At 41.7% G+C, this 24,460-nt stretch overlaps 1 protein-coding gene across 2 annotated transcripts in view; it reads left to right on the top strand.

Moving 5' to 3' along the window:
• Positions 1-4,813, top strand: part of LOC115195905 (pleckstrin homology domain-containing family A member 3-like) — a 33,363-nt gene extending 28,550 nt beyond the window's left edge. For both annotated transcript variants that reach the window (XM_029756251.1, XM_029756252.1), the window contains 3 exons: positions 3,485-3,528; positions 3,723-3,838; positions 4,220-4,813. In XM_029756251.1, the coding sequence (XP_029612111.1) occupies positions 3,485-3,528; positions 3,723-3,838; positions 4,220-4,353 (294 nt within the window). In that variant the 3' untranslated portion in view covers positions 4,354-4,813. The remainder of the gene's footprint in view (positions 1-3,484; positions 3,529-3,722; positions 3,839-4,219) is intronic.
• The last annotated feature ends 19,647 nt before the right edge of the window (positions 4,814-24,460 follow it).

The raw sequence follows: 24,460 nt of genomic DNA, 5'->3' as shown, positions 1-24,460 counted from the left end.
CTTGGGTTCCGTGTAAGTGTTATTGTTTATTAGTTTACTCCATTTGGGGGAAGGGTGATAGGGTTTGCGGGGAATAATAAAGTTATATTCTAAATAAAAGTATGTATATCTATATAGGTATGTATATGTATGGATATGTATATTTACCAAAAACAGATATGGGGGATTGGAAATGATTACAATTACACTGATGGAAGCAACAATCTTTCCGCAAAGATTAAGCTGATCCACCCCTAAATAATAATTGTAAAAAAAATCACCGTACAGCTTCATTACAGGGGTGTGTTCATTAGGCCATGCAACAGACAACGTTTTGCAAAATGAGCATTTCGTATTGGAAAATTCCAGGTTGTCACTCCGTTTCAATCGGTTTTCTCCCATTTGGTGCCTAATGAACACTACCCAGATGTCTTCTCTCTTTTTCAATGTGCTGCATCCTTGCTTGACTTGATCCAAGGCATAGCTATACATTCCCCTATGTATGCTAAACAAGAATATAAACGCAACATGAAACAATTTAAAGATTTGACTGAGTTACAGTTCATATCCCCTATGTTAGGAATAACTTTACCCGCTCTGAGAAACAAGCCCTTAGTCTCCAGAATGACACCTCTATAGTCATCCACCCAGTGGACAAGGGAGGGGCTTTTACTGTACAAGAATATGCTGTCTATAAAACTGAAGTACTTAGGCAACTGAATTATCAGATGTTCTATGAGAGACACACTACAAACCCGACAAAACAACTTTTGTCTGTAATTGAACACACTGTCACCAAGGGCATGCGCAACAGTGATATCACCAAAAGAGAACATAGATTATTGCGTAAAAACAGCTCTACGCTGGTAATCTGCACTCCCTAAAATATTGTTTAATTAAAGTGCCTTCAGGAAGTATTTACACCCCTTGACTTTTTCCACAAAGTGGGATTAAAATGGAAACGATCTACACAAAATACTAATATATCTTGATTAGATAAGTATTCAACACGCTGAGTTGATAGTACATGTTAGAATACATGTTAGAATCCCTTTTGGGAGCAATTACAGATGTGAGTCTTTCTGGGTAAGTCTCTTAAGAGCTTTTGACACATGGATTGTGCAATATTTGCTCATTATTCTTTTCAAAATTATTCAAATGCCGTCAAATTTGTTGTTGGTCATTGCTAGACAACCATATTGAGTTCTTGCCATAGATTTTCAAGCAGATTTAAGTCAAAACTGTAACTCGACCACTCATGAACATAAACTGTCTTGGTAAACAACTCCAGTGTAGATTTGGCCTTGTGTTTTAGGTTATTGTCCTGCTGAGATTTGAATTAATCTCCCAGTGTCTGGTGGAAAGCAGACGAAACCTGGTTTTCCTCTAGGATTTTGCCTGTGCTTAGCTCCATTCTGTTTCTTTTTTTATCCTGAAAAACTCCCCAGTCCTTAATGATTACAAGCATACCCATAACATGATGCAGCCACCACTATGCTTGCAAATATGGAGAGTGGTACTCAGTAATATGTTGTATTGGATTTTTCCCAAACACTTTGTAATCAGGAAAAAAGTGAATTGCTTTGCCACATTTTAGGCATTATTACTTTAGTGCCTTGTTGCAAACAGGGTACATGTTTTGGAATATTTTTTATTCTGTACAGGCTTCCTTCTTTTCACTCTGTCAATTAGGTTAGTATTGTGGAGTAACTACAATGTTCCTCAGTTTTCTCCTATCACAGCCATTAAACTCTGTAACTGTTTTAAAGTCGCCATTGGCCTCATGGTGAAATCCCTGGCAACTAAGTTTAAAGGACACATATGTTTGTAGTGACTGGGTGTTTTGATATCCCATCCAAAGTGTAATTAACTTCACCATGCTCAAAGGGATGTTCAATGTCTGTTTTTTTGTACTTTTTTATCCATCTACCAATAGGTGCCCTTCTTTGCGAGGCATAGGAAAACCTCCCTGGTCTTTGTGGTTGAAACTGTGTATGAAATTCACTGCTCGACTGAGGGACTTTACAGATAATTGTATGTGTGAGGAACATAGATGAGGTAGTAATTCAAATATCAAGTGGATCCCTGCAATGCGAGGATTTATTTTGCAGCACGTCCGCCAAATCCATCCATTACGCATGGTTCTCCCTCTCATGGATGCTTTCAAATCAATATTTATTTTTTGCCTTACCATCAAGTTAATAGGTTATTGTCATTTACCTGTTGTGTCGCACACATAACATTTTAGCTCACAATGAAGGACGGCTGTGTATTCCCTCCAGCAGTGGTGAAGTGTAGACCTACGACTATGCAGCCTTATGACACTGTCCTGCTGGACTCTGTGCCGGTCACTACTTAAATGTAATAGATTTTTTTGAAATAGCATCCATACACCGTGGCGGCTTTATCTCAATATATTTTTCAATTTGAAGCTTTTCATATATTCTATATTCTCACTAATGTTCCTTTATGTAATTACGCTTTTACATGTGAATTTTTCTGTCTTTTATAATAATTATAATACATTTGTAGAGCACATTTCCCACGCTCAATGCACATGTGAAGCTTGTTGGTGCTTGTTGCTGTGCGCAAATCATTTGACCGTTGCAATTTGGGATTATTACTTTTTTTATATATGAAAAGAAGCTCATAGTGGCCTTTATTATTTACTATTTATTTCTGATATTTTAGATTCATTAAATTGATTTATATTATGGTGTTTCTATTCCAAGAAAAACATTTTACAGTAGCCTATCTAAAACATATGTTAATACATTTGAAGTCCTTCAAAATTGAAACTACATTTCATATAGTTAGAAAGTAGAATATAAACTAGATATAGGCTACTGCAGGTGCAGTAGGCTAAATAATTTCAACCAAAAAGGCCTAATTAAAAAATAGTGATAAAGGAAACAAAAAAATGCTAGACAGAGCATGCCCAGAGCTTGTGGCTGAGTAGTACCAGAGTGACATGTAAGCAGGAGAGAATGCCGACAACATTTTTTTTCATTTGCTCAAATTACGCTCTGCGGCATACTTACATGCTCTGGCATTCAAAGCAGCCCTACTTTAGGCTATCAAAGAACTGTCAATTAATAATCATATCACTTGATGGAATTGCTGCGGCAATCATTACACAGTCTGACAAGCTGCATAACAAATTAGGTCTAATTAGACAAAATAACAATTGTCATTCAAATGAGAAGTGGTTGAAACTACTTGGTATCTATTTTAAACTAATTACTATATAGTTTGAACAACAAACGCGATACAAATTGTTCGAACAAGATACTAAGTTGTTTTAGCCAGATACTAAGTCATTCAAATGATAGAATTCCAATCTTTGCCTTGGGCTTCAGAGCTTCTGTCGACTTGAACAGAGACGGTGTTTTAGTTTCCAATGTTACTTACTTTTTAGACGCATGTTTTGTAATATACCACAATTGCAGATGTTAATCAGTGATGGGCACAGGTACTAACTCCATTTCCTTTTTTCCATTTGCAGATGAAGCGGTCCATAAGTTACCCGGGCACGTACAATTTTGACAGGTATTCTTGCGTACAGAAAACATTCCACTCTTTCTACTACAAACAAAGGTCCTTGTCATTACCAGGTGTAGGGTGAATTTGCCCTTAGATGCTGATCTTGGGACAGTTGTATATTTCCCCCACTACTGGTTGGGGAAGCTGATCCTAGATCTGTATCTAGATCTGTTTCTAAGTGAAACCTTTGTCATTTCCAGGTCTGGCCTCCCGCCAAAGGAGGGTGTGTTATCAGGTCAAAGGTCAACCCAGAGGAGGACACGGACTTGTTCGGACACAGAGGCTCACAGTGACAGCTGTGTTTATGAGATGGACCGTAAGAGATATGAACAAACACATACACACACACTGCTCCCCTCAACCATTACAGTAATTACCAAATGATGTCACTTCTCAGACTCTAAGTTTGTGAATTCAAATACCAGACACCTTCCACGTGTTTTCATTTATTTAATCATAAACTGGAGTGTATTTTTTTGTTGTTGCATTTTGTTATTTATGTTCAGTATTTTTCTTGCACACACATTCCCTTTTTATAAGTTGTTAGTCGTGGCTGGTGTCTAGTAGGGCAGGGCACAACGTACCAGAACACTTTGGGTTCTAATTGGACAAGTCATGTATGTTGAGACACCTCCGTTTCAAAATGGTTTCTCCTGCTGAAAATGAGCCTGGCCTCCATTTTGTGTCATCTATACAGGCGCTGCTGTGCTGTGTCTCAATGCCAGTGTGAATAGGGACTCCTCCTGCAGTGTCCCTGAGGAGTGTGGTGCCATCAGTCCTATCAGTCCCAGAGCCATGTCAGACACTCCAGAGACTCACCTGTCCATCTGACCTGTCCTGTCACTCACCAAATACATTGCAGTGGCTTCAGATAAAGAGAGACTGGGCCCAAATTCACAAACCTTCATAAAAATATATTTTACGAGGTTCATAAGAAAATCATGAATTCTTAAGAATATTTTTGAGGAATTGCACTTACAGTGTGTGTGTATGTGTTTGTTCATATCTTCTGGACTTTTCTTAAATTTATGTTTTTTCTTTAGAAGATTTTTTTAAATCCAGGTCCTGGAGTTGAGATTGGTAGTCCACTGTCAAGTAACTGGTCTGTCTGTTCAGTAGGCCTGTGCAAACTTGTAGGCATAGTACTGTCTATATTTTATGAAGCGTGAATAATGACTTGGCTAAAGCGTGAAGAGTTGTGAATTCTGCAGAGCTGAATGTAATCAGATACTTCAGTTACTCCACTGAAGTTAGACTGATATGAGGCTACTGTAATGTGTGGTGTTACCAGGGTCGAGTTCATTAGGGCACGCAATGGAAAAAAGTTTTAAAACTGAAAAAGAAAATGAGTGTTTCTTATTGAATGACTAGTTGTCCTTCCCTGTCGTTTTCTTCCCTTCAGTGCCTAATGAACACTCCAGCTTTTATTGCTCACATACTGCAATGCAGTCACTGCTTGGTATTGCATTAATGGTATTTTTAAAAAGTATTGTATTATTTCCTGTGGAAGCATTGCTTTGCACTTTAAGAATTATGGATCAAAACAAAGTCCTTTTTGAATGTTTGTACTATTCCAGGAAGTTGTATGTTATTATTGCAGAATAAAATGTTTGATATGCAATGTTACTGTTCATTCACTATGGAGTGAACAATTTCACTTGAAACACAGAGGTGGAATACATTAGCCTTTAACCAAAACCCTTACATGTCAGGGTTGCTAACTGTGCTGAGGACCAATTTAGAATGTTTGTATGTGGTGACATTTTCATCAATGGGCTGAGTTCGCTTGCATCTCCTGGTACCCCGGGTGGGCAGAGTTTGTCTATTTTAGACCATTCCATTGGTCCTAGAGTGAAATCTCCACCCACCCAAGTCACCGGGAGATGCAAAACAAACTCGCCCAATGTTTTAAACTTGGCATGCCCACAGTGTTCACTATATTGCTATGTGAAAGACACTTTGTATTGTTTTTTTAAGTTATCATGTTTGCCACCAAAAGAGTAATGCCTTAAAAAAAGATTTTGGGCATGGAAGGAGTTCTGTGACTGTATGATGTTGATGTTCGAAATGTAAAGATGCATCTTAAAAATGAAGTGAAATCACTTGTTTGTATATGATTTCCGCAAATTGATTATCATAATACTGTTTAATCTGACAGAAGACAAAGGGGGATGTTTTTTTTAGTGCAAAAATACTGTAAACCTCATTTTGCAGGTGATTACATTTTTTTTAACTGAACAATGAATAGTCACCTCTTTATAACACACATTGTTGAACAAAAGTTCCTAATTGAACTATGCTGCCAGATTATATAATGAGGGATATGGCAATTTTTGCACTTTCCACAATTCTTTAGCACTATGTCCTGCAATGAGAAGCAGGGCTCATCTTCATAGTGTCAGTGTAGAAGTGCTGGTCTAGGATCAGTTTACCTTTTAGATCATAATGAAAACAGTTATATGGGAACGAGGGTGCTGATTCTAGATCAGTACTACTAGTCTAAAATGTTTTATGAATATCTGATTAACCTGTCATATTGGACAGTTGCCCCTCTATTCTGAAAGGCTGTCACAAATAGCCTAACCCCTTTTCATTTTAAGAAATACAATGAATTATACAATGCATTCATTATCTGTGAAAGAATTTCAGATGCCAGCAGTTTCAGACTGGAAGCTTCTCAGAATGAACTGACAATGAAGTAACACAGCCACGTATCTATGCCAGCAGGGGGTGCTGCTGACATTGATGACTCATTTCAAGCACCTGACCCCTAGGGTTGCAAGCACCGGCCACCATGAAGGATGCCAACTTACTAAATGTCACTATATGACAATCTCAATTTAATTTCCTTGTGTCCTTTTGCCTCCTTTTCAAACCCCATTGGGGGGGTTGAAAGATCAGAAGGGAGGTCCCTTCCTTCTGATCATCTCATCCAATGCGTTTTGAAACGGCGGCAAGGAGAGAGGATGCAAGGTATCAAGGAGATGCAATTGAGATTCTCCCTATGTCAGTGTAGTGACTGTGAGGGTCCCACACTGTGGATGACCTCTGTGGCCCATTTTTCCATGGACAATAATATGGTGCATGTTGCATCATCATACATTTTTGCTTTTTTCCACAAAATGCTCTATCATAACTTTCCTGCTTGACATGCTCAACTTTTGGGACCATATCAACAGCGGACTTTTACCCAAACATATCTTTTTTTGTAAAGTGATCCTTTTAAGAGTCAAAGCAAGCAGGTCAAAGCATCACTGACATGGAACTAGGCCTACTTTTAATGTAATGAATGATAGCTTAGGAATTGTACAGTAGGTTGTTCACACTACAACAAAATCTGGTGTGAATACTTTCTGGCACTGTTGAGTGACTGTCAGTGACTGACAAAACAAGAGAAAAACTGCTGATGCACAACCAAATTTCTAACTTACTGCTTAGATATCCCCCTTTCTCCTATCCCTTACCCCTTTTTGTCGCTTATGCCTGGAGCTGTAAAAAAAATTGTTCTCACAGCCTTTCAAGTCAAAACATCAGTTTATTTAGAAGTAGTGTAAATTCAACTAGGCCTAGTTTGTATTCTCCAAATACTCTCCCCATTTTTCAGGAATCCATAGGAATAGTCTCTTGTGACAGAAAATACATTTTGTTGGATCTGGGTTCTGAGGTTACCACAGGATGCAATTCAGATGAGATGCCCATCTCAAGTAACAGTAGACTACTGCTCAAGTCTCCAATGGTAACAACACAGCTAGAGCTCCATCTCTTGGTTCCAAAGTCAAAGTCACTCACCGTGCTGGAACTACTGATCGGTGCAAGGCTAAATTCCTCTGGGAGTCCATCCTGTGTGTTGACCCCAGAAACCCCTCTGATGATCCTGAGGGAAGTTGATCATCCAGGCTCATCTCAGAAGGTTGTGTCGGATACTGAGCTGAACCGTAGGCCTTGCAGTGTCCTGGCCTGGCCCAGAGTGCTGTGCATCATATGCAGGCCAGAGCCAATGCCAGTAGAGTGTCTGGGTTCCTGACAGGGGAGTGGTTGAAGGATAGTACTCCTGTCAATCAGGAGGTGAGCCAGCTCAAGAGGCCTGAACTGTATCTTGAGGATTGCAGCATCATAGCAAACAGTCAGCCATGTTTTTATTCACCTTTATATTTGAGTTACACCTATGTTAACATCTTTCATGCGAGACAAGTCTTTATCAAATCATATCAAACTCTATTTGGCACATACACATGGTTAGCAGATGTTAATGCGAGTGTAGCGAAATGCTTGTGCTTCTAGTTCTGACCATGCAGTAATATCTAACAAGTAATCTAACCTAACAATTTCACAACAACTACCTTATGCACACAAGTGTAAAGGAATGAATAAGAATATGTACATAAAAATATATGAATGAGTGATGGCCAAATGGCATAGGCAAGATGCAGTAGATGGTATAGAGTACAGTATATACATATGAGATGAGTAATGTAGGTTATGTAAACATATAAAGTGGCATTGTTTAAAGTGGCTAGTGATACATTTATTACATTCATTTTTTCGTTATTAAAGTGGCTAGAGTTGAGTTAGTATGTTGGCAGCAGCCACTCAATGTTAGTGATGGCTGTTTAACAGTCTGATGGCCTTGAGATAGAAGCTGTTTTTCAGTCTCGGTACCCGCTTTGATGCACCTGTACTGACCTCGCCTTCTGGATGATAGCGGGGTGAACAGGCAGTGGCTCGGGTGGTTGTTTTCCTTGATGATCTTTTTGGCCTTCCTGTGACATCGGGTGGTGTAGGTGTCCTGAAGGGCAGGTAGTTTGCCCCCGGTGATGCGTTGTGCAGACCTCACTACCCTCTGGAGAGCCTTACGGTTGTGGGCGGAGCAGTTGCCATACCAGGCGGTGATACAGCCCGACAGGATGCTCTCGATTGTGCATCTGTAAAAGTTTGTGAGTGTTTTTGGTGACAATCTGAATTTCTTCAGCCTCCTGAGGTTGAAGAGGCGCTGCTGCGCCTTCTTCACCATGCTGTCTATGTGGGTGGACCATTTCAGTTTGTCCGTTATGTGTATGCCGAGGAACTTAAAACTTTCCACCCTCTCCACCCTCCCACTCCGTCGATGTGGATAGGGGGCTGCTCCCTCTGCTGTTTCCTGAAGTCCACGATCATCTCCTTTGTTTTGTTGACATTGAGTGTGAGGTTATTTTCCTGACACCACACTCCGAGGGCCCTCACCTCCTTCCTGTAGGCCGTCTCGTTGTTGTTGGTAATCAAGCCTACCTCTGTAGTGTCGTCTGCAAACTTGATGATTGAGTTGGAGGCGTGCATGGCCACGCAGTCATGGGTGAACAGGGAGTACAGGAGAGGGCTGAGAACGCACCCTTGTGGGGCCCCAGTGTTGAGGATCAGCGGGGTGGAGATGTTGTTACCTACCCTCACAACCTGGGGGCGGCCCCTCAGGAAGTCCAGGACCCAGTTGCACAGGGCGGGGTCGAGACCCAGGGTCTCGAGCTTAATGACGAGTTTGGAGGGTACTATGGTGTTAAATGCTGAGCTGTAGTCTATGAACAACATTCTTACATAGGTATTCCTCTTGTCCAGATGGGTTAGGGCAGTGTGCAGTGTGATTGTGTCGTCTGTGGACCTATTGGGGCGGTAAGCAAATTGGAGTGAGTCTATTGGTGTCAGGTAAGGTGGAGGTGATATGGTCCTTGACAGGTCTCTCAAAGCACTTCATGATGACGGAAGTGAGTGCTACGGGACGGTAGTCATTTAGCTCAGTTACCTTAGCTTTCTTGGGAACAGGACCAATGATGGCCCTCTTGAAGCATGTGGGAACAACAGACTGGGATAAGGATTGATTGAATATGTCCGTAAACACACCAGCCAGCTGGTCTGCGCATGCTCTGAGGACGCGGCTAGGGATGCCGTCTGGGCCTGCAGCCTTGCGAGGGTTAACACGTTTAAATGTTTTACTCACTTTGGCTGCAGTGAAGGAGAGCCCGCAGGTTTTGGTAGCGGGCCGTGTCAGTGGCACTGTATTGTCCTCAAAGCGAGCAAAGAAGTTGTTTAGTTTGTCTGGGAGCAAGACATCTTGGTCCGCGACGGAGCTGGTTTTTCTTTTGTAGTCCGTGATTGACTGTAGACCCTGCCACATACCTCTCGTGTCTGAGCTGTTGAATTGCGAATCTACTTTGTCTCTATACTGACCCTTAGCTTGTTTGATTGCCTTGCGGAGGGAATAGCTACACTGTTTGTATTCGGTCATGTTTCCGGTCACCTTGCCTTGATTAAAAGCAGTGTTTCGCGCTTTCAGTTTTGTGCGAATGCTGCCATCAATCCACGGTTTCTGGTTGGGGAATGTTTTAATAGATGCTATGGGTACAACATCACCGATGCACTTGCTAATAAACTCGCTCACCGAATCAGCGTATTCATCAATGTTGTTGTTGAAAGCTATGCGGAACATATCCCAGTCCACGTGATCGAAGCAATCTTGAAGCTTGGAATCTGATTTGTCGGACCAGCATTGAACAGACCTGAGCACGGGTGCTTCCTGTTTTAGTTTAGGGCACATAGATGACAACTGTTGATTTGAATTCCAAGAAATGTGAGGCAAACACCCACAAGGCCAATTAAGTGAACTGAACATTCTGTTACTCTCAAGATGTAGTGCAGAGGGGAAAAAAGTGATTGCTGTCTATTCGATTAATTTCCTTATTGATTTTCCATTTTCTTTTATTACCAACAGATCAACAGTCCCTTACTGGAACGTCTTTTCTTCAAAGAAAGGCTAGTCATTTTTGTGGTGATAAATGCTCTATTTGTATTCTAAATCAGATCTTCATCCTGTAGTTCGTACAGAAATATGGTCAAATTAAAAGTCTAATCAAACTTTAAAGTGCATTTAAAATAAAACATTGCAGCACACTTTACAGTAAAACAGTCAAATGAAAAGAAGTGAATGCAAACAAGAAGCATTTAATGGGAATAATAAAAGAACATAAAACACAAAGGATGTCCAAAACAATCACATTTTTGTCCAAAGCGCTTTTGTTATCACATTTTACAGTAGAGGACGCCATACTATCATGAAAACAAGTACAAGGCTCAGTTACAAAATCATTCTCGTTCGCAGTTGAGATGTGTTGTAATTCTGGTGTGACAAGATCATTTGAAATGTAGAAAGACTTCATTATACTATCATACACCTCACTTCACTGCTTACTGTCGCTGTGGAGCAATTGACTGTAGAGAATGTGAAATGGAAATGGTTTGACTGGAGTATGTTCATGAGAAATGAACCTGCAAATTTTTTAAAATAAAAACAAAATGTAACTAGGCAAGTCAGTTAAGAACAAATTCTTATTTACAATGACGGCCTACACCAGCCAAACCCAGACGATGCTATGCCAATTGTGCGCTGCCCTATGGGACTCCCAATCACGGCCGGTTGTGATACAGCCTGGATTCAAACCAGGGTGTCTGTAGTGACGCCTCTAGCACTGAGACGCAGTGCCTTAGACCGCTGCACCACTCGGGGGCTGATTGGCTGTATTTGCTCTAAATCAGGGGCCATCAACGAACAAATGTGGAATTAAATGCATGAGTTACACCAGAAAATGATCAGCCACACATTAATCTGAGAGCTTGAATAAACTGTCATAGATCTTTCAACTTGAAGTGATTTACCAGCTAGTTTACACTAGCAACAAGTCATATGCCTCTCTTTAGGCTTTTAGAATAAAGGTCTATAGGCCCTATCCAGAAACAACTCATTCCCCGCCACACCTGTGTGAAGCTAGCCACAATAAGGATTAGCCACAATGGTGGAATTTGAGGTTCACCTTCAAACTAAAGGTCCCCCAAAAAATATGATTCAAACTAATTGAAAAAGTGGAATCATATTTGGACTAGATAATGCTAAACAAGGTCGGAATGTTGTTATATAAATTCAACAAAAGACAATAGTTAATAAAATATAAAAATAAATAAAAATGCACTGGGGATATACTCATATGCACGGTACAACCTAAGCTATGGACTGTGCACCCATGAAGTGGGTATCAGCCTACTCAGTGACACTCACAGCACCATTGTACAGCAATTAGGCAAGGCACAGTGACAGAATTGTTTTATTTTTTATCTTGTTGGGTCTGGTATTTGAACCAGCAACCTTTCAGATACTGGTCTAACGCTCTAACCTTGAGGCTACCTGTATCTATTGAACTATACAACTGTACAGCTAGAGATTGTGCAACCATGAAATGGGGTATGAGCCTGCTCAGTGACACTCACAGAACACAACTGTGTAGAGTTGACACAAATATTGGCTTCTTAGCTCTTATTGCAGGACTTTGACTGTAGGAAATCACCTTTCAGTCAGTATATTGTGTGCATTGGACATTCATATTGCACTGTACAGCCTAACCTATGGATTATACACTCATGAAATTGGGTATCAGCCAGCTCAGTGATATTCACAGAACACAACTATGTAGGGTTTAAACAAATATTAGTGTTTCAGCTCTTATTGCAGGAGTTTTTTCATGTGTGCACAATCCATAGGGTAGGGTGTCTTTTCTTGAATTTATATAACAACATTCCAACCTTGTTTATCATTATCTAATCCAAATATGTCTTGATTCCAATATTTGTAACCATTTGCATCACTTTCAATGAGTGATTTTTATAAAAATTCCACTATTGTGGCCAATCCTTATTGTGGCTAGCTTCACACTGGTGCCCGCCGATACCCCCTAGATGTGAAAGAATTGCACAGGTGTTTATTCCACCTAGCCTATCAGAAGGCAAGGTAGAGCTTTTAGAATATCCTCTCAGATCTTCAAGTGTCTAGGGTGGAGGAGGGCTAGGGGTTGTTTCTGAGCGCCGATGGATATTGGTAGTAGCTTCAATGATGTTAAGCACCCTTCCCTCACTACTGAACAGAATTGGCTTCCCTCCAGAGAGGATACCAGGGCCAACTCAATAAGACTAACACAGAGCTTCCTATATATCAGTAGGAGGTGAGCAGCCAGCCCAGATTAACTGTCTGTAGTGATGCTCGTCTCAATGTTTATGTCCATATGCAACAACTGTATTTATTTTCCTTTTTTTAACGAGGTCCATTCTCCCTTTCCTACCTGAACGGTATCATACTCTGGTATGTTCAGTCATGTCAGTGTGATATTAGCTCTGAGAGAAACAGAGAGATTCCATGTAGTCATGTTTTCATAACAGAAGACTAGAGTCAAACTGTTGCTCCCAGTCTCCCAAGAATTAACAGATTAATGGTTGTGCATACAAAGCACTCCAGGCAGATTGCAAACAAAGTGGTTGCATCCCAAATGGCACCCTATTCTCTATATGTGCTCTACTTTTCACCAGGGTCGATAGGGCTCTGGTTAGTATACTATATAGGGAAAATATTGCCATTTGGAGGCCTTTTCATAGAAGGGAGAAATGGTGTGTCAGGGCATAGCATTAATAGTCAGTAGCCTACATACTGTACATGTTTCTATGATTTGCTATTGGATTATTTGCAAGGTCATTTTTTCATGTTGGGCCAACCATAAAATTATATAATGAGAACTGCCCAGTGTTATTGCTATTTAGTATTTGCTATTCATTCTCACTCTACAGTAGCACAAACCAGCTAACCATGCCTATCAGATCAAATTAGCCAGTTAAGTACTGACATTTAAAAAATATGAAGGGAGAGGACTATGCTTTCTAAATCTGGCATTAACTGCAATCAAGGGAGATTTGTGACACTTGTGTTCCTCTTTCAGCGCTCTCGACTGTAATGACTTGCTTTCAACATTATGCATGGGGCCTGGGTGTTTAAGTGGGATCACCCGCATCAAGGGCGAGCGAAAAGAGTACATAGATAAGCTGACATAAGGCCTTCATAATACTATGACAACCACGGTTTAACCCCGGCATTCACTTCAAAGGAAAGGGGGGGAAAAGACTTGAGGACTTGAGTCTTTCACACTGCTAAAATACTTTCCTAAAATTTCTTAAAATCTTTTCTAGTGTTAGATTGTGTTCTTTGACATATGTGGTAAGATTTTCCTGTCATAACAGCCACATTAAAGGCTCAAAACTATAATGCAGTACTAAATTATCAACATGGCCAATGTAGATTATGTGTAAATTGTTTAAATATGAAATGTAATCTCTCTGGTGATTCTGCTGATATGGCTGAAAACATAACTGGTGATTTTAGCCACTGCATATTTTTGTTCTTGCATGCTTTTACGTTTAGTCATTTAGCAGACGCTCTTATCCAGAGCAACTTACAGTAGTGAATGCATACATTTCATTTCATGCATTTTTTTTTTTGTACTGGCCCCCCGTGGGAATCGTACCCACAACCCTGGCGTTGCACACACCATGCTGGCATTGCAAACATCATGCTCTACCAACTGAGCCACAGGGAAACCTGAGCCTACTGGGAAGCTGAGCCACAGGGAAGCTTTTCTCATGCAGTGTAGCCTGTACTAAGTGATTTTATGTAAACATGTTTTGAGTATAAGCTAGATGTGGTGTCAGTGGAGTGATGCTGAGCTTCTTACACAGCACTCGGCAGGAGGATCAAAAGACACACGTTCTTTACATAACCTGCTTGCATAACGAAATCCTGCTGCAGCATGAGTCACACCAGTACTTACTCATATTTGTGGATAAACCCATATGACATACAGTATGACGTTTTTACACATATAGGGCCAATATTGAAAAAAACCTGTATATTCAAAACGGAATTAAACATCGAGGACAGAGCAAAAAAAGTAAAATAACGGTTAGGAGAAAGAATAACACAAAAGTAAATTATGTAAATTATGCAGTTTCATGTTTTAGCATTGTTTTTGGTGTTTTATCACTTGCTGAAAAGTTGCAATTTTGCACCTGATGCAAACACTTAGTAAATGTTAATAAATCTTGGTCAAATATACACTGGAGTTGCTTACCAAGTCGACATTGAATGTTCCTAAGTGGCCTAGTTACAGTTATGACCTAAAAATACTTGAAAATGGCTGTCTAGCAATGATCAACAACCAACTTGACAGCGCTTGAAAGAAAATGTAAATAATAATGTGCAAAAATGTTACATTCCAGGTGTATAAAGCTCTTAGAGACTTACCCAGAAAGACTCACAGCAGTAATTGCTGCCAAAGGTGATTCTAACATGTATTGACTCAGGGGGTTGAATACTTATCTAATCAAGATAGTCTTTAACTTTTCATGAATTGTTTTTATAAATGTTTGAGAAAAAAAATCCACTTTCACATTACAGTTTGTGTAGATCGTTGTCAAAAATGACAATTAAATACGTTTTAAGCCTACTTTCTAACACAACATGTGGAAATAGTCAAGGGGTGTGAATACTTTCTGAAGGCATACCTTCAAAGAATTCCTATGGATAAAAATCGAGCCATGGTGTCCATATTAGGACAGCTCCCTCACGACGCCAGGACAGCGGAGTCAATCACCACCTTCCGGAGACACCTGAAACCCCACCTCTTTAAGGAATACCTGGGATAGGATAAAGTAATCCTTCTAACCCCCCCCCCCTTAAAAGATTTAGATGCACTATTGTAAAGTGGTTGTTCCACTGGATATCATAAGGTGAATGCACCAATTTGTAAGTCGCTCTGGATAAGAGCGTCTGCTAAATGACTTAAATGTAAATGTAAATGTAAATGAGTGAGAGACATGGTGAGTAGATAAGGCCACTGCATGGAGAGACAGCGTGAACAAGAGAACAGGGTGAGATAATACAGTTAATACTGTACATTGTATGTCAACTGAATTAATATACATATTATCTCAGGATACTGGATATTATTTCACTGAGTTGCTATTCTCTTTCAGTCTGGAAACATAGTGTATATACACTAAGTGTACAAAACATTAGGAACACCAGCTCTTTCCATGACAGACTGACCAGGTTAATTGAGGTGAAAGCTATGATACCTTATTGATGCCACTTGAATCACTTCAATCAGTGTAGATGAAGGGGAGTAGACAGGTTAAAGAAGGATTTTTAAGCCTTGAGACTATTGAGATATGGATTGTGTATGTGTGCCATTCAGAGGGTGATTGTGCAAGACAAAATATATAAGTGCCTTTGGACGGTGTATGGTAGTATGTGCCAGGCGCACCAATTTGAGTGTGTTAAGAACTGCAACGCTGATGGGTTTTTCACACTCAACAGTTTCCCATGTGTATCAAGAATGGTCCACCACCCAAAGGACATCCAGCTAACCTAACAAAACTGTCGAAGCATTGGAGTCAACATGGGCCAGCATCCCTATGGAACGCTTTCGACACCTTGTAGAGTCCATGCCCTGACGAATTGAGGTTGTTCTGAGGGCAAAAGGAAGTGCAACTCAGGAAGGAAATGTGTCTTCCGCATTTAACCAAAGCCCTCTGAATCAGAGTGGTGCGGGGGGCTACCTTAATCAACATCCACGTCATCGGCACCCGGGGAACAGTGGGTTACTCATGTTACTTTTTAATGGTATGTTTACAAACATATATTATGATAAATAGAATTGAAACTTGTGTCTCATTATGGTAATTGGTGAAATAAGTATAGCCAGTTATAATTGTAATGGCTTAGCAGATAAGAAAAGACGATCAGTATTTATCTGGCTAAAAGAGAAGGAATATAATATCTATCGTTCACAGGAAACTCATTTCTACAATTTTAGATTAAGTTTTGTGGAAAAAGGACTGGGGGGTGAAATATATTTCTCACATGGGCAATGAAATTCAAAAGGAGTGATGACATTAATTAACAGTAATTTTGAGGTAGATGGATGATCAAGGTAGATGGATGATTTTAAATATGTTATTGGACAATGTTGCGTCAAAAAGACAGGTATTCATATTCAAGGCATTCACATTTTGAACTGATTTCAAAGATAAAACACCATCAGGGGGCGAAAGAGTGAATGCATTGTGGAACCCATCATTAGCTTGTGTTTCCCTGGGGAACATATATACTGGTGCACCTTTGTGATAGCAGGTGGTGAAATGTTTGGTGAAAAAGCATTTCACTGGAAGTCCTTCATGGAAGAGGAGACTCTCATTCATACACATTCAGCTCATTTAGGATTCTGGAGACTCAACCGGTAGGCACATGGACATTGTTGTGTAAAATTGTTGCCAGTTAGGTGTTTATTTGTGTTGAGAATTGAGACCAATTGTCTAATTTAGTATATAGTATAATTTAGATAATGACTACATTGAGATTATATATTTAATTTGAAATGACCTTACTTGAAGTAATGTAGATTTCTTTTTGTGTTTTGCCCTTGCGTTCTTCAGTCCTTAAAGAGGCCTTTTTCAAGTTTGGGCAAAGAGCTGCAGTGTGAACCATACACAACTTGACAGACAATAAACAGATACCTCTTAGAGATAGGGGGCAGTATTTTCACGGCCGGATGAAAAACGTACCCAAATTAAACTGGTTACTACTCTGGCCCAGAAACTAGAATATGCATATTATTAGTAGATTTGGATAGAAAACACTCTGACGTTTCTAAAACTGTTTGAATGGTGTCTGTGAGTATAACAGAACTTATATGGCAGGCAAAAAGCTGAGAAAAATTCAACCAGGAAGTGGGAGATCTGAGAATTGTTGTTCTTCTTTTGAATGCCTATCGAAACTACAGTGTCTGTGGGGTCACGTTGCACTTCCTGAGGCTTCCATTGGCTGTCAAAAGCCTTCAGAAAGTTTTTTCCTCGTTATCCTGGAACCGGGCAGAGAATAGTAGCTCAGTCAATGAGTGGACTGCCTATGGACAAAGGGATTGGTAATGCACGATCCCGCGAGTGCGCCTTTCCTTATTTTTCTTCTGGAATGACTACGCTATTGTCCGGTTGGAATATCGCATTTTTACCTTAAAAATACCATAAAGATTGATCGTAAACAACGTTTGACATGCTTCACGGGTCCCGTGTGGCTCAGTTTGTAGAGCATGGTGTTTGTAACGCCAGGGTTATGGGTTAAATTCCCACAGGGGACCAGTACGGGAAAAAAACAACGACAACAAAAAAATGTATGAAATGTATGCATTCACTACTGTAAGTCGCTCTGGATTAGAGCGTCTGCTCAATGACTAAAATGTAAATGTTCTAAGAACGGTAATGGAACATTTTGACTTTTTGTGTCTCGCGTTATGCCTTTGGATAGTGACCCATAAATATGGATTATTTCGAACAAAAACAACATTTCTTGTGGAAGTAGCAGTCCTGGGAGTGCATTCTGAAGAAGATCAGCAAAGGTAAGAGAATATTTATAATACTAATTCTGAGTTTAGGTGACCCCAGAACTTGGCGGGTGTCTGTATAGCTTGCTTTGATGGCGAGCTATGTACTCAGAATATTGAAAAATGTGCTTTCGCAGAAAAGCTATTTTAAAATCTGACACAGCGGTTGCATAAAGGAGTACTGTATCTATAATTCTTAAAATAATTTATGTATTTTGTCAACGTTTATGAGTATTTCTGTAATATGTGTGCTCATTGTGCTCATTCACCGGAAGTTTTGGAGGCTAAACATTTTCTGAAAATCACATTTTCTGAACAAATGCTGTTTTTGGATATAAATATGAACTTTATCGAACAAAACATACATGTATTGTGTAACATGATGTCCTAGGAGTGTCATCTGATGAAGATCGTCAAAGGTTAGTGCTTCATTTAGCTGTGTTTTGGGTTTTTGTGACATCTCCTTGCTTGGAAAATGGCTGTGTGGTTATTTTTGTCTATGTACTCTCCTAACATCATCTAATGTTTTGCTTTCGCTGTAAAGCCGTTTTGAAATCGGACAATGTGGTTACATTAAGGACAAGTGTATCTTTAAAATAGTCGTATGTTTGAGAAATTGAAATTGATATTTTTGCTGTTTTGAATTTCACGCCATGCTAGTTTGTCCGTTAACGGGATCCTGTCTCGAATGGGTCACTAAGAGGTTAAGGAAATCATGAATGTCATGGATATATTGGAATTAGTGGATATATGGAGGCTTAAATACCCTGACCTAGTGAGAAATGCATGGCGGAGGCTTAATCAAGCTAGTCATCTTGATTACTTTCTTATGTCATTCGTTCTGGCACCAAAAGTTTAAAGTGTTGATAGGGGACAGCATGTGGTCGGATCATCACATAATTGGCATATATATTACTCTTACAGAATTTCCACGTGGACGAGGATATTGGAAATTTAATCAAAGCCTACTGGATGATAAATTCTTCTGTCCTAGTTGTAAACAAGTTATAACTGACTTTTTCCGACAACATAGGTACAGCAGATCCCCTTATTGTATGGGACGCTTTCAAACGTGCCTTTAGAGGTCATGCAATTTAGGTCGAGTCCATATGTCGTGACTTCTGCCGAAGTCGGTTCCTCTCCGTGTTTGGGCGGCGTTTGGGCAACACTGCTCATGTTCACCTTCAGCGGGCCATGCTGCGCCAGAAAGCCAGCGCAGACCAGCACCACAGTGAGGGACCGGGTCTGGCTCTTGGCCCGAAACCTGCCCTGCCGGAAGCTGGGGCCACAGTTTGTGGGGCCATTTAAAGTCCTGAGGAGACTGAACGAGGTTAGTTACAGGTTACAACTTCCCCCCGATTACCGTATTAACCCCTCGTTCCATGTGTCTCTAATCAGGCCGGTGGTGGCTGGCCCGCTGCAGGAGTCTGAGGTGCGGGAGGTTCCTCCACTTCTAGACATTGAGGGGGCCCCGGTGTATTCGGTCCATACCGGATTCTAGGCGAGGGGCCTTCAGTACCTCGTGGAGTGGGAGGGGTACGGTCCAGAGGAGCGATGCTGGGTTCCGGTGGAGGACGTGTTGGATCCTTCAATGCTGTGGGAGTTCCACCGTCTCCGTCCGGATTGCCCTGCACCTCGCCCTCCGGGTTGTCCCCAAGGCCAGTTTTTGGTGCACTGCTGGAGCCGTGTGTCAAGGGGGGGGTACTGTCATGACTTCCGCCGAAGTCGGTTCCTCTCCTTGTTCGGGCGGCGTTCGGCGGTCGACGTCACCGGTCTTCTAGCCATCACCGATCCACCTTTCATTTTCCATTTGTCTTGTTTTCCCACACACCTGGTTTACATTTCCCTCATTACTTGTCGTGTATTTAACCCTCTGTTCCCCCCATGTCTGTGTGTGAAATTGTTTATTGTTGAGGTTGGCACGCTTCCAGCTGGTTTGCGCCGGGTTTTGTTTTTTTCCTGTGCTTTGTGGCAGCCTGTACTTTGTACTTGGGTTTTTGTACTTTGTGTTGCCTCACTTGTTCGTTGGGCACTTGTTTTATGACACGGTTGCGTTCTATGCAAATTATTGCCTAAGTAAAGTGCTTTGTCCACTCATCTCTGCTCTCCTGCGCCTGACTTCTATGCACCAGCTACACTCACCCCTTGACACCATATTAACAAAGGAAATTAACAGTACAGATGGATAGCAATAAAAACTCTACCATAGAGGCACAGAATAAGTTAAAAGGAAAAACAAAAAAAAATAGAGGAACTTATTCAAGAAAGATCCATTGTAATATACACTGATTAACAAAAAGGGAACACTTAAACAACACATCCTAGATCTGAATGAATGAAATAATCTTATTAAATACTTTTTTCTTTACATAGTTGAATGCTGACAACAAAATCACACAAAAATAATCAATGGAAATCCAATTTATCAACCCATGGAGGTCTGGATTTGGAGTCGCACTCAAAATTAAAGTGGAAAACCACACTACAGGCTGATCCAACTTTGATGTAATGTCCTTAAAATGAGGCTCAGTAGTGTGTGTGTGTGTGTGTGTGTGTGTGGCCTCCACGTGCCTGTATGACCTCCCTACAACGCCTGGGCATGCTCCTGATGAGGTGGCGGATGGTCTCCTGAGGGATCTCCTCCCAGACCTGGACTAAAGCATCCGCCAACTCCTGGACAGTCTGTGGTGCAACGTGGTGTTGGTGGATGGAGCGAGACATGATGTCCCAGATGTGCTCAATTGGATTCTGGCCTGGTTTAGGTCTTATCTGTCGGAAAGATATCAGTTTGTCTCTGTGAATGGTTTGTCCTCTGACAAATCAACTGTAAATTTCGGTGTTCATCAAGGTTCCGTTTTAGGACCACTATTGTTTTCACTATATATTTTACCTCTTGGATGTCATTCGAAAACATGTTAAATTTCACTGCTATGCAGATGACACACAGCTGTACATTTCAATGAAACATGGTGAAGCCCCAAAATTGCCCTCGCTAGAAGCCTATGTCTCAGACATAAGGAAGTGGATGGATGCAAACTTTCTACTCTTAAACTCGGACAAAACAGAGATGCTTGTTCTATGTCCCAAGAAACAAAGAGATCTTCTGTTGAATCTGACAATTAATCTGGATGGTTGTACAGTCTCAAATAAAACTGTGAAGGACCTCGGCGTTACTCTGGACCCTGAGCTCTCTTTTGAAGAACATATCAAGACTGTTTCAAGGACAGCTTTTTTCTATCTACATAACATTGCAAAAATCAGAAACTTTCTGTCCAAAAATGATGCAGGAAAATGTATCCATGCCTTTGTTACTTCTAGGTTTGACTACTGCAATGCTCTATTTTCCGGCTACCTGGATAAAGCACTAAATAAATTTCAGTTAGTGCTAAATACGGCTGCTAGAATCCTGACTAGCACCAAAAAATGTGATCATATTACTCCAGTGCTAGCCTCCCTGCACTAGCTTCCTGTTAAGGCAAGGGCTGATTTCAAGGTTTTACTGCTAACCTACAAAGCATTACATGGGCTTGCTCCTACCTATCTTTCCGATTTGGTCCTGCCGTACATACCTACACGTACGCTACGGTCACAAGACGCGGGCCTCCTAATTGTTCCTAGAATTTCTAAGCAAACAGCTGGAGGCAGGGCTTTCTCCTATAGAGCTCAATTTTTATGGAATAGTCTGCCTACCCATGTGAGAGACGCAGACTCAGTCTCAACCTTTAAGTCTTTACTGAAGACATATCTCTTCAGTAGGTCCTATGATTAAGTGTAGTCTGGCCCAGGGGTGTGAAGGTGAACGGAAAGGCTGGAGCAACGAACCGCCCTTGCTGTCTCTGCCTGGCCGGTTTCCCCTCTTTCCACTGGGATTCTCTGCCTCTACTCCTATTACGGGGGCTGAGTCACTGGCTTACTGGTGTTCTTCCATGCCGTCCCTGGGAGGGGTGCGTCACTTGAGTGGGTTGAGTCACTGACGTGGTCCTCCTGTCTGGGTTGGCGCCCCCCCTTGGGCTGTGCCGTGGCGGAGATCTTTGTGGGCTATACTCGGCCTTGTCCCGGGATGGTATGTTGGTGGTTGGAGATATCCCTCCAGTGGTGTGGAGGCTGTGCTTTGGCAAAGTGGGTGGGGTTATATCCTACCTGTTTGGCCCTGTCTGGAGGTTTCATCGGATGGGGCCACAGTGTCTTGTCTCCTGACCCCTCCTGTCTCAGCCTCCAGTATTTATGCTGCAGTAGTTTACGTGTCGGGGGGCTAGGGTCAGTCTGTCACATCTGGAGTATTTCTCTTGTCTTTTTTGGTGTCCTGTGTGAATTTAAAATATGCTCTCTCTAATTCTCTCTCTCTTTCTTTCTTTCTTTCTCTCTCTCGGAGGACCTGAGCCCTAGGACCATGCCTCAGGACTACCTGGCTTGATGACTCCTTGCGGTCCCCAGTTCACCTGGCCGTGCTGCTGCTCCAGTTCCAACTGTTCTGCCTGCAGCTATGGAACCCTGACCTGTTCACCGGACGTGCTACCTGTCCCAGACCTGCTGTTTTGAACTCTCTAGAGACAGCAGGAGCGGTAGAGATACTCTCAAAGATCGGCTATGAAAAAGCCAACTGACACTTACTCTTGTGTTACTGACTTGTTGCACCCTCGACAACTACTATGATTATTATTATTTGACAATGCTGGTAATTTATGAACATTTGAACATCTAGGCCATGTGCTGTTATAATCTCCACCCGGCACAGCCAGAAGAGGACTTGCCACCCCTCATAGCCTGGTTCCTCTCTAGGTTTCTTCCTAGGTTTTGGCCTTTCTAGGGAGTTTTTCCTAGCCACCGTGCTTCTACACCTGCATTGCTTGCTGTTTGGGGTTTTAGGCTGGGTTTCTGTACAGCACTTTGAGATATCAGCTTATGTAAGAAGGGCTATATAAATCATTTTGATTTGATTCAGGTCTGGGGAACGGGCGGGCCAGTCCATAGCATCAATGCCTTCCTCTTGCAGGAACTGCTGACACACTCCAGCCACATGAGGTCTAGCATTGTCTTGCATTAGGAGGAACCCAGGGCCAACCGCACCAGCATATGGTCTCACAAGGGGTCTGAGGATCTCATCTCGGTACCTAATGGCAGTCAGGCTACCTCTGGCAAGCACATGGAGGGCTGTGCGGCCCCCCAAAGAAATGCCACCCCACACCATGACTGACACACCGCCAAACCGGTCATGCTGGAGGATGTTGCAGGCAGCAGAACGTTCTCCACGGCGTCTCCAGACTCTGTCACGTGCTCAGTGTGAACCTGCTTTCATCTGTGACGCGCACAGGGCGCCAGTGGCGAATTTGCCAATCTTGGTGTTCTCTGGCAAATGCCAAACGTCCTGCACGGTGTTGGGCTGTAAGCACAACCCCCACCTGTGGACGTCGGGCCCTCATACCACCCTCATGGAGTCTGTTTCTGACCGTTTGAGCAGACACATGCACATTTGTGGCCTGCTGGACGTCATTTTGCAAGGCTCTGGCAGTGCTCCTCCTGCTCCTCCTTGCACAAAGGCGGAGGTAGCGGTCCTGCTGCTGGGTTGTTGCCCTCCTACGGCCTCCTCCACATCTCCTGATGTACTGGCCTGTCTCCTGGTAGGGCCTCCATGCTCTGGACACTACGCTGACAGACACAGCAAACCTTCTTGCCACAGCTCGCATTGATGTGCCATCCTGGATGAGCTGCACTACCTGAGCCACTTGTGTGGGTTGTAGACTCCGTCTCATGCTACCACTAGAGTGAAAGCACCGCCAGCATTCAAAAGTGACCAAAACATCAGCCAGGAAGCATAGGAACTGAGAAGTGGTCTGTGGTCACCACCTGCAGAACCACTCCTTTATTGGGGGTGTCTTGCTAATTGCCTATAATTTCCACCTGTTGTCTCTTCCATTTGCACAACAGCATGTGAAATGTATTGTCAATCAGTGTTGCTTCCTAAGTGGACAATTTGATTTCACAGAAGTGTGATTGACTTGGAGTTACATTGTGTTGTTTAAGTGTTCCCTTTATTTTTTTGAGCAGTATATTATAAAAATAAAGCGAACTGCATGTAATATGGGGAAAAATGCACCAAACTCTTTTTCAATCTTCAACATAGTTGAAGTCGGATAATTACATACACTTAGTTTGGAGTCATTAAAACTCATTTTTCAACCACTCCACAAATTTCTTGCAAACAAACTATAGTTTTGGCAAGTCGGTTAGGACATATACTTTGTGAATGACACAAGTAATTTTTCCAACAATTGTTTACAGACAGATTATTTCACTTATAATTCACTGTATCACAATTCCAGTGGGTCAGAAGTTTACATACACTAAAGTTGACTGTGCCTTTAAACAGCTTGGAAAAGAAAATGATGTAATGGCTTTAGAAGCTTCTGATGGGCAAATTGAAATCATTTGAGTCAATTGGAGGTGTACATGGGATGTATTTGAAGGCCTACCTTCAAACTTGGTGCCTCATTGCTTGACATCATTTGAAAATCAAAAGAAATCAGCCAGGACCTCAGAAGAGAAATTTTAGACCTCCACAAGTCTGGTTCATCCTTGGGAGTAATTTCCAAATGCCTGAAGTTACCACGTTCATCCGTACAAACAATAGTACGCAAGTATAAACACCATGGGACCACGCAGCCATCATT

Source organism: Salmo trutta, chromosome 6 (assembly GCF_901001165.1).
Source record: "Salmo trutta chromosome 6, fSalTru1.1, whole genome shotgun sequence".
Taxonomy (NCBI): Eukaryota; Metazoa; Chordata; class Actinopteri; order Salmoniformes; family Salmonidae; genus Salmo; species Salmo trutta.
Note: the sequence above shows the minus strand (reverse complement) of the source record. Positions and strands in the feature narration are given on the sequence as shown.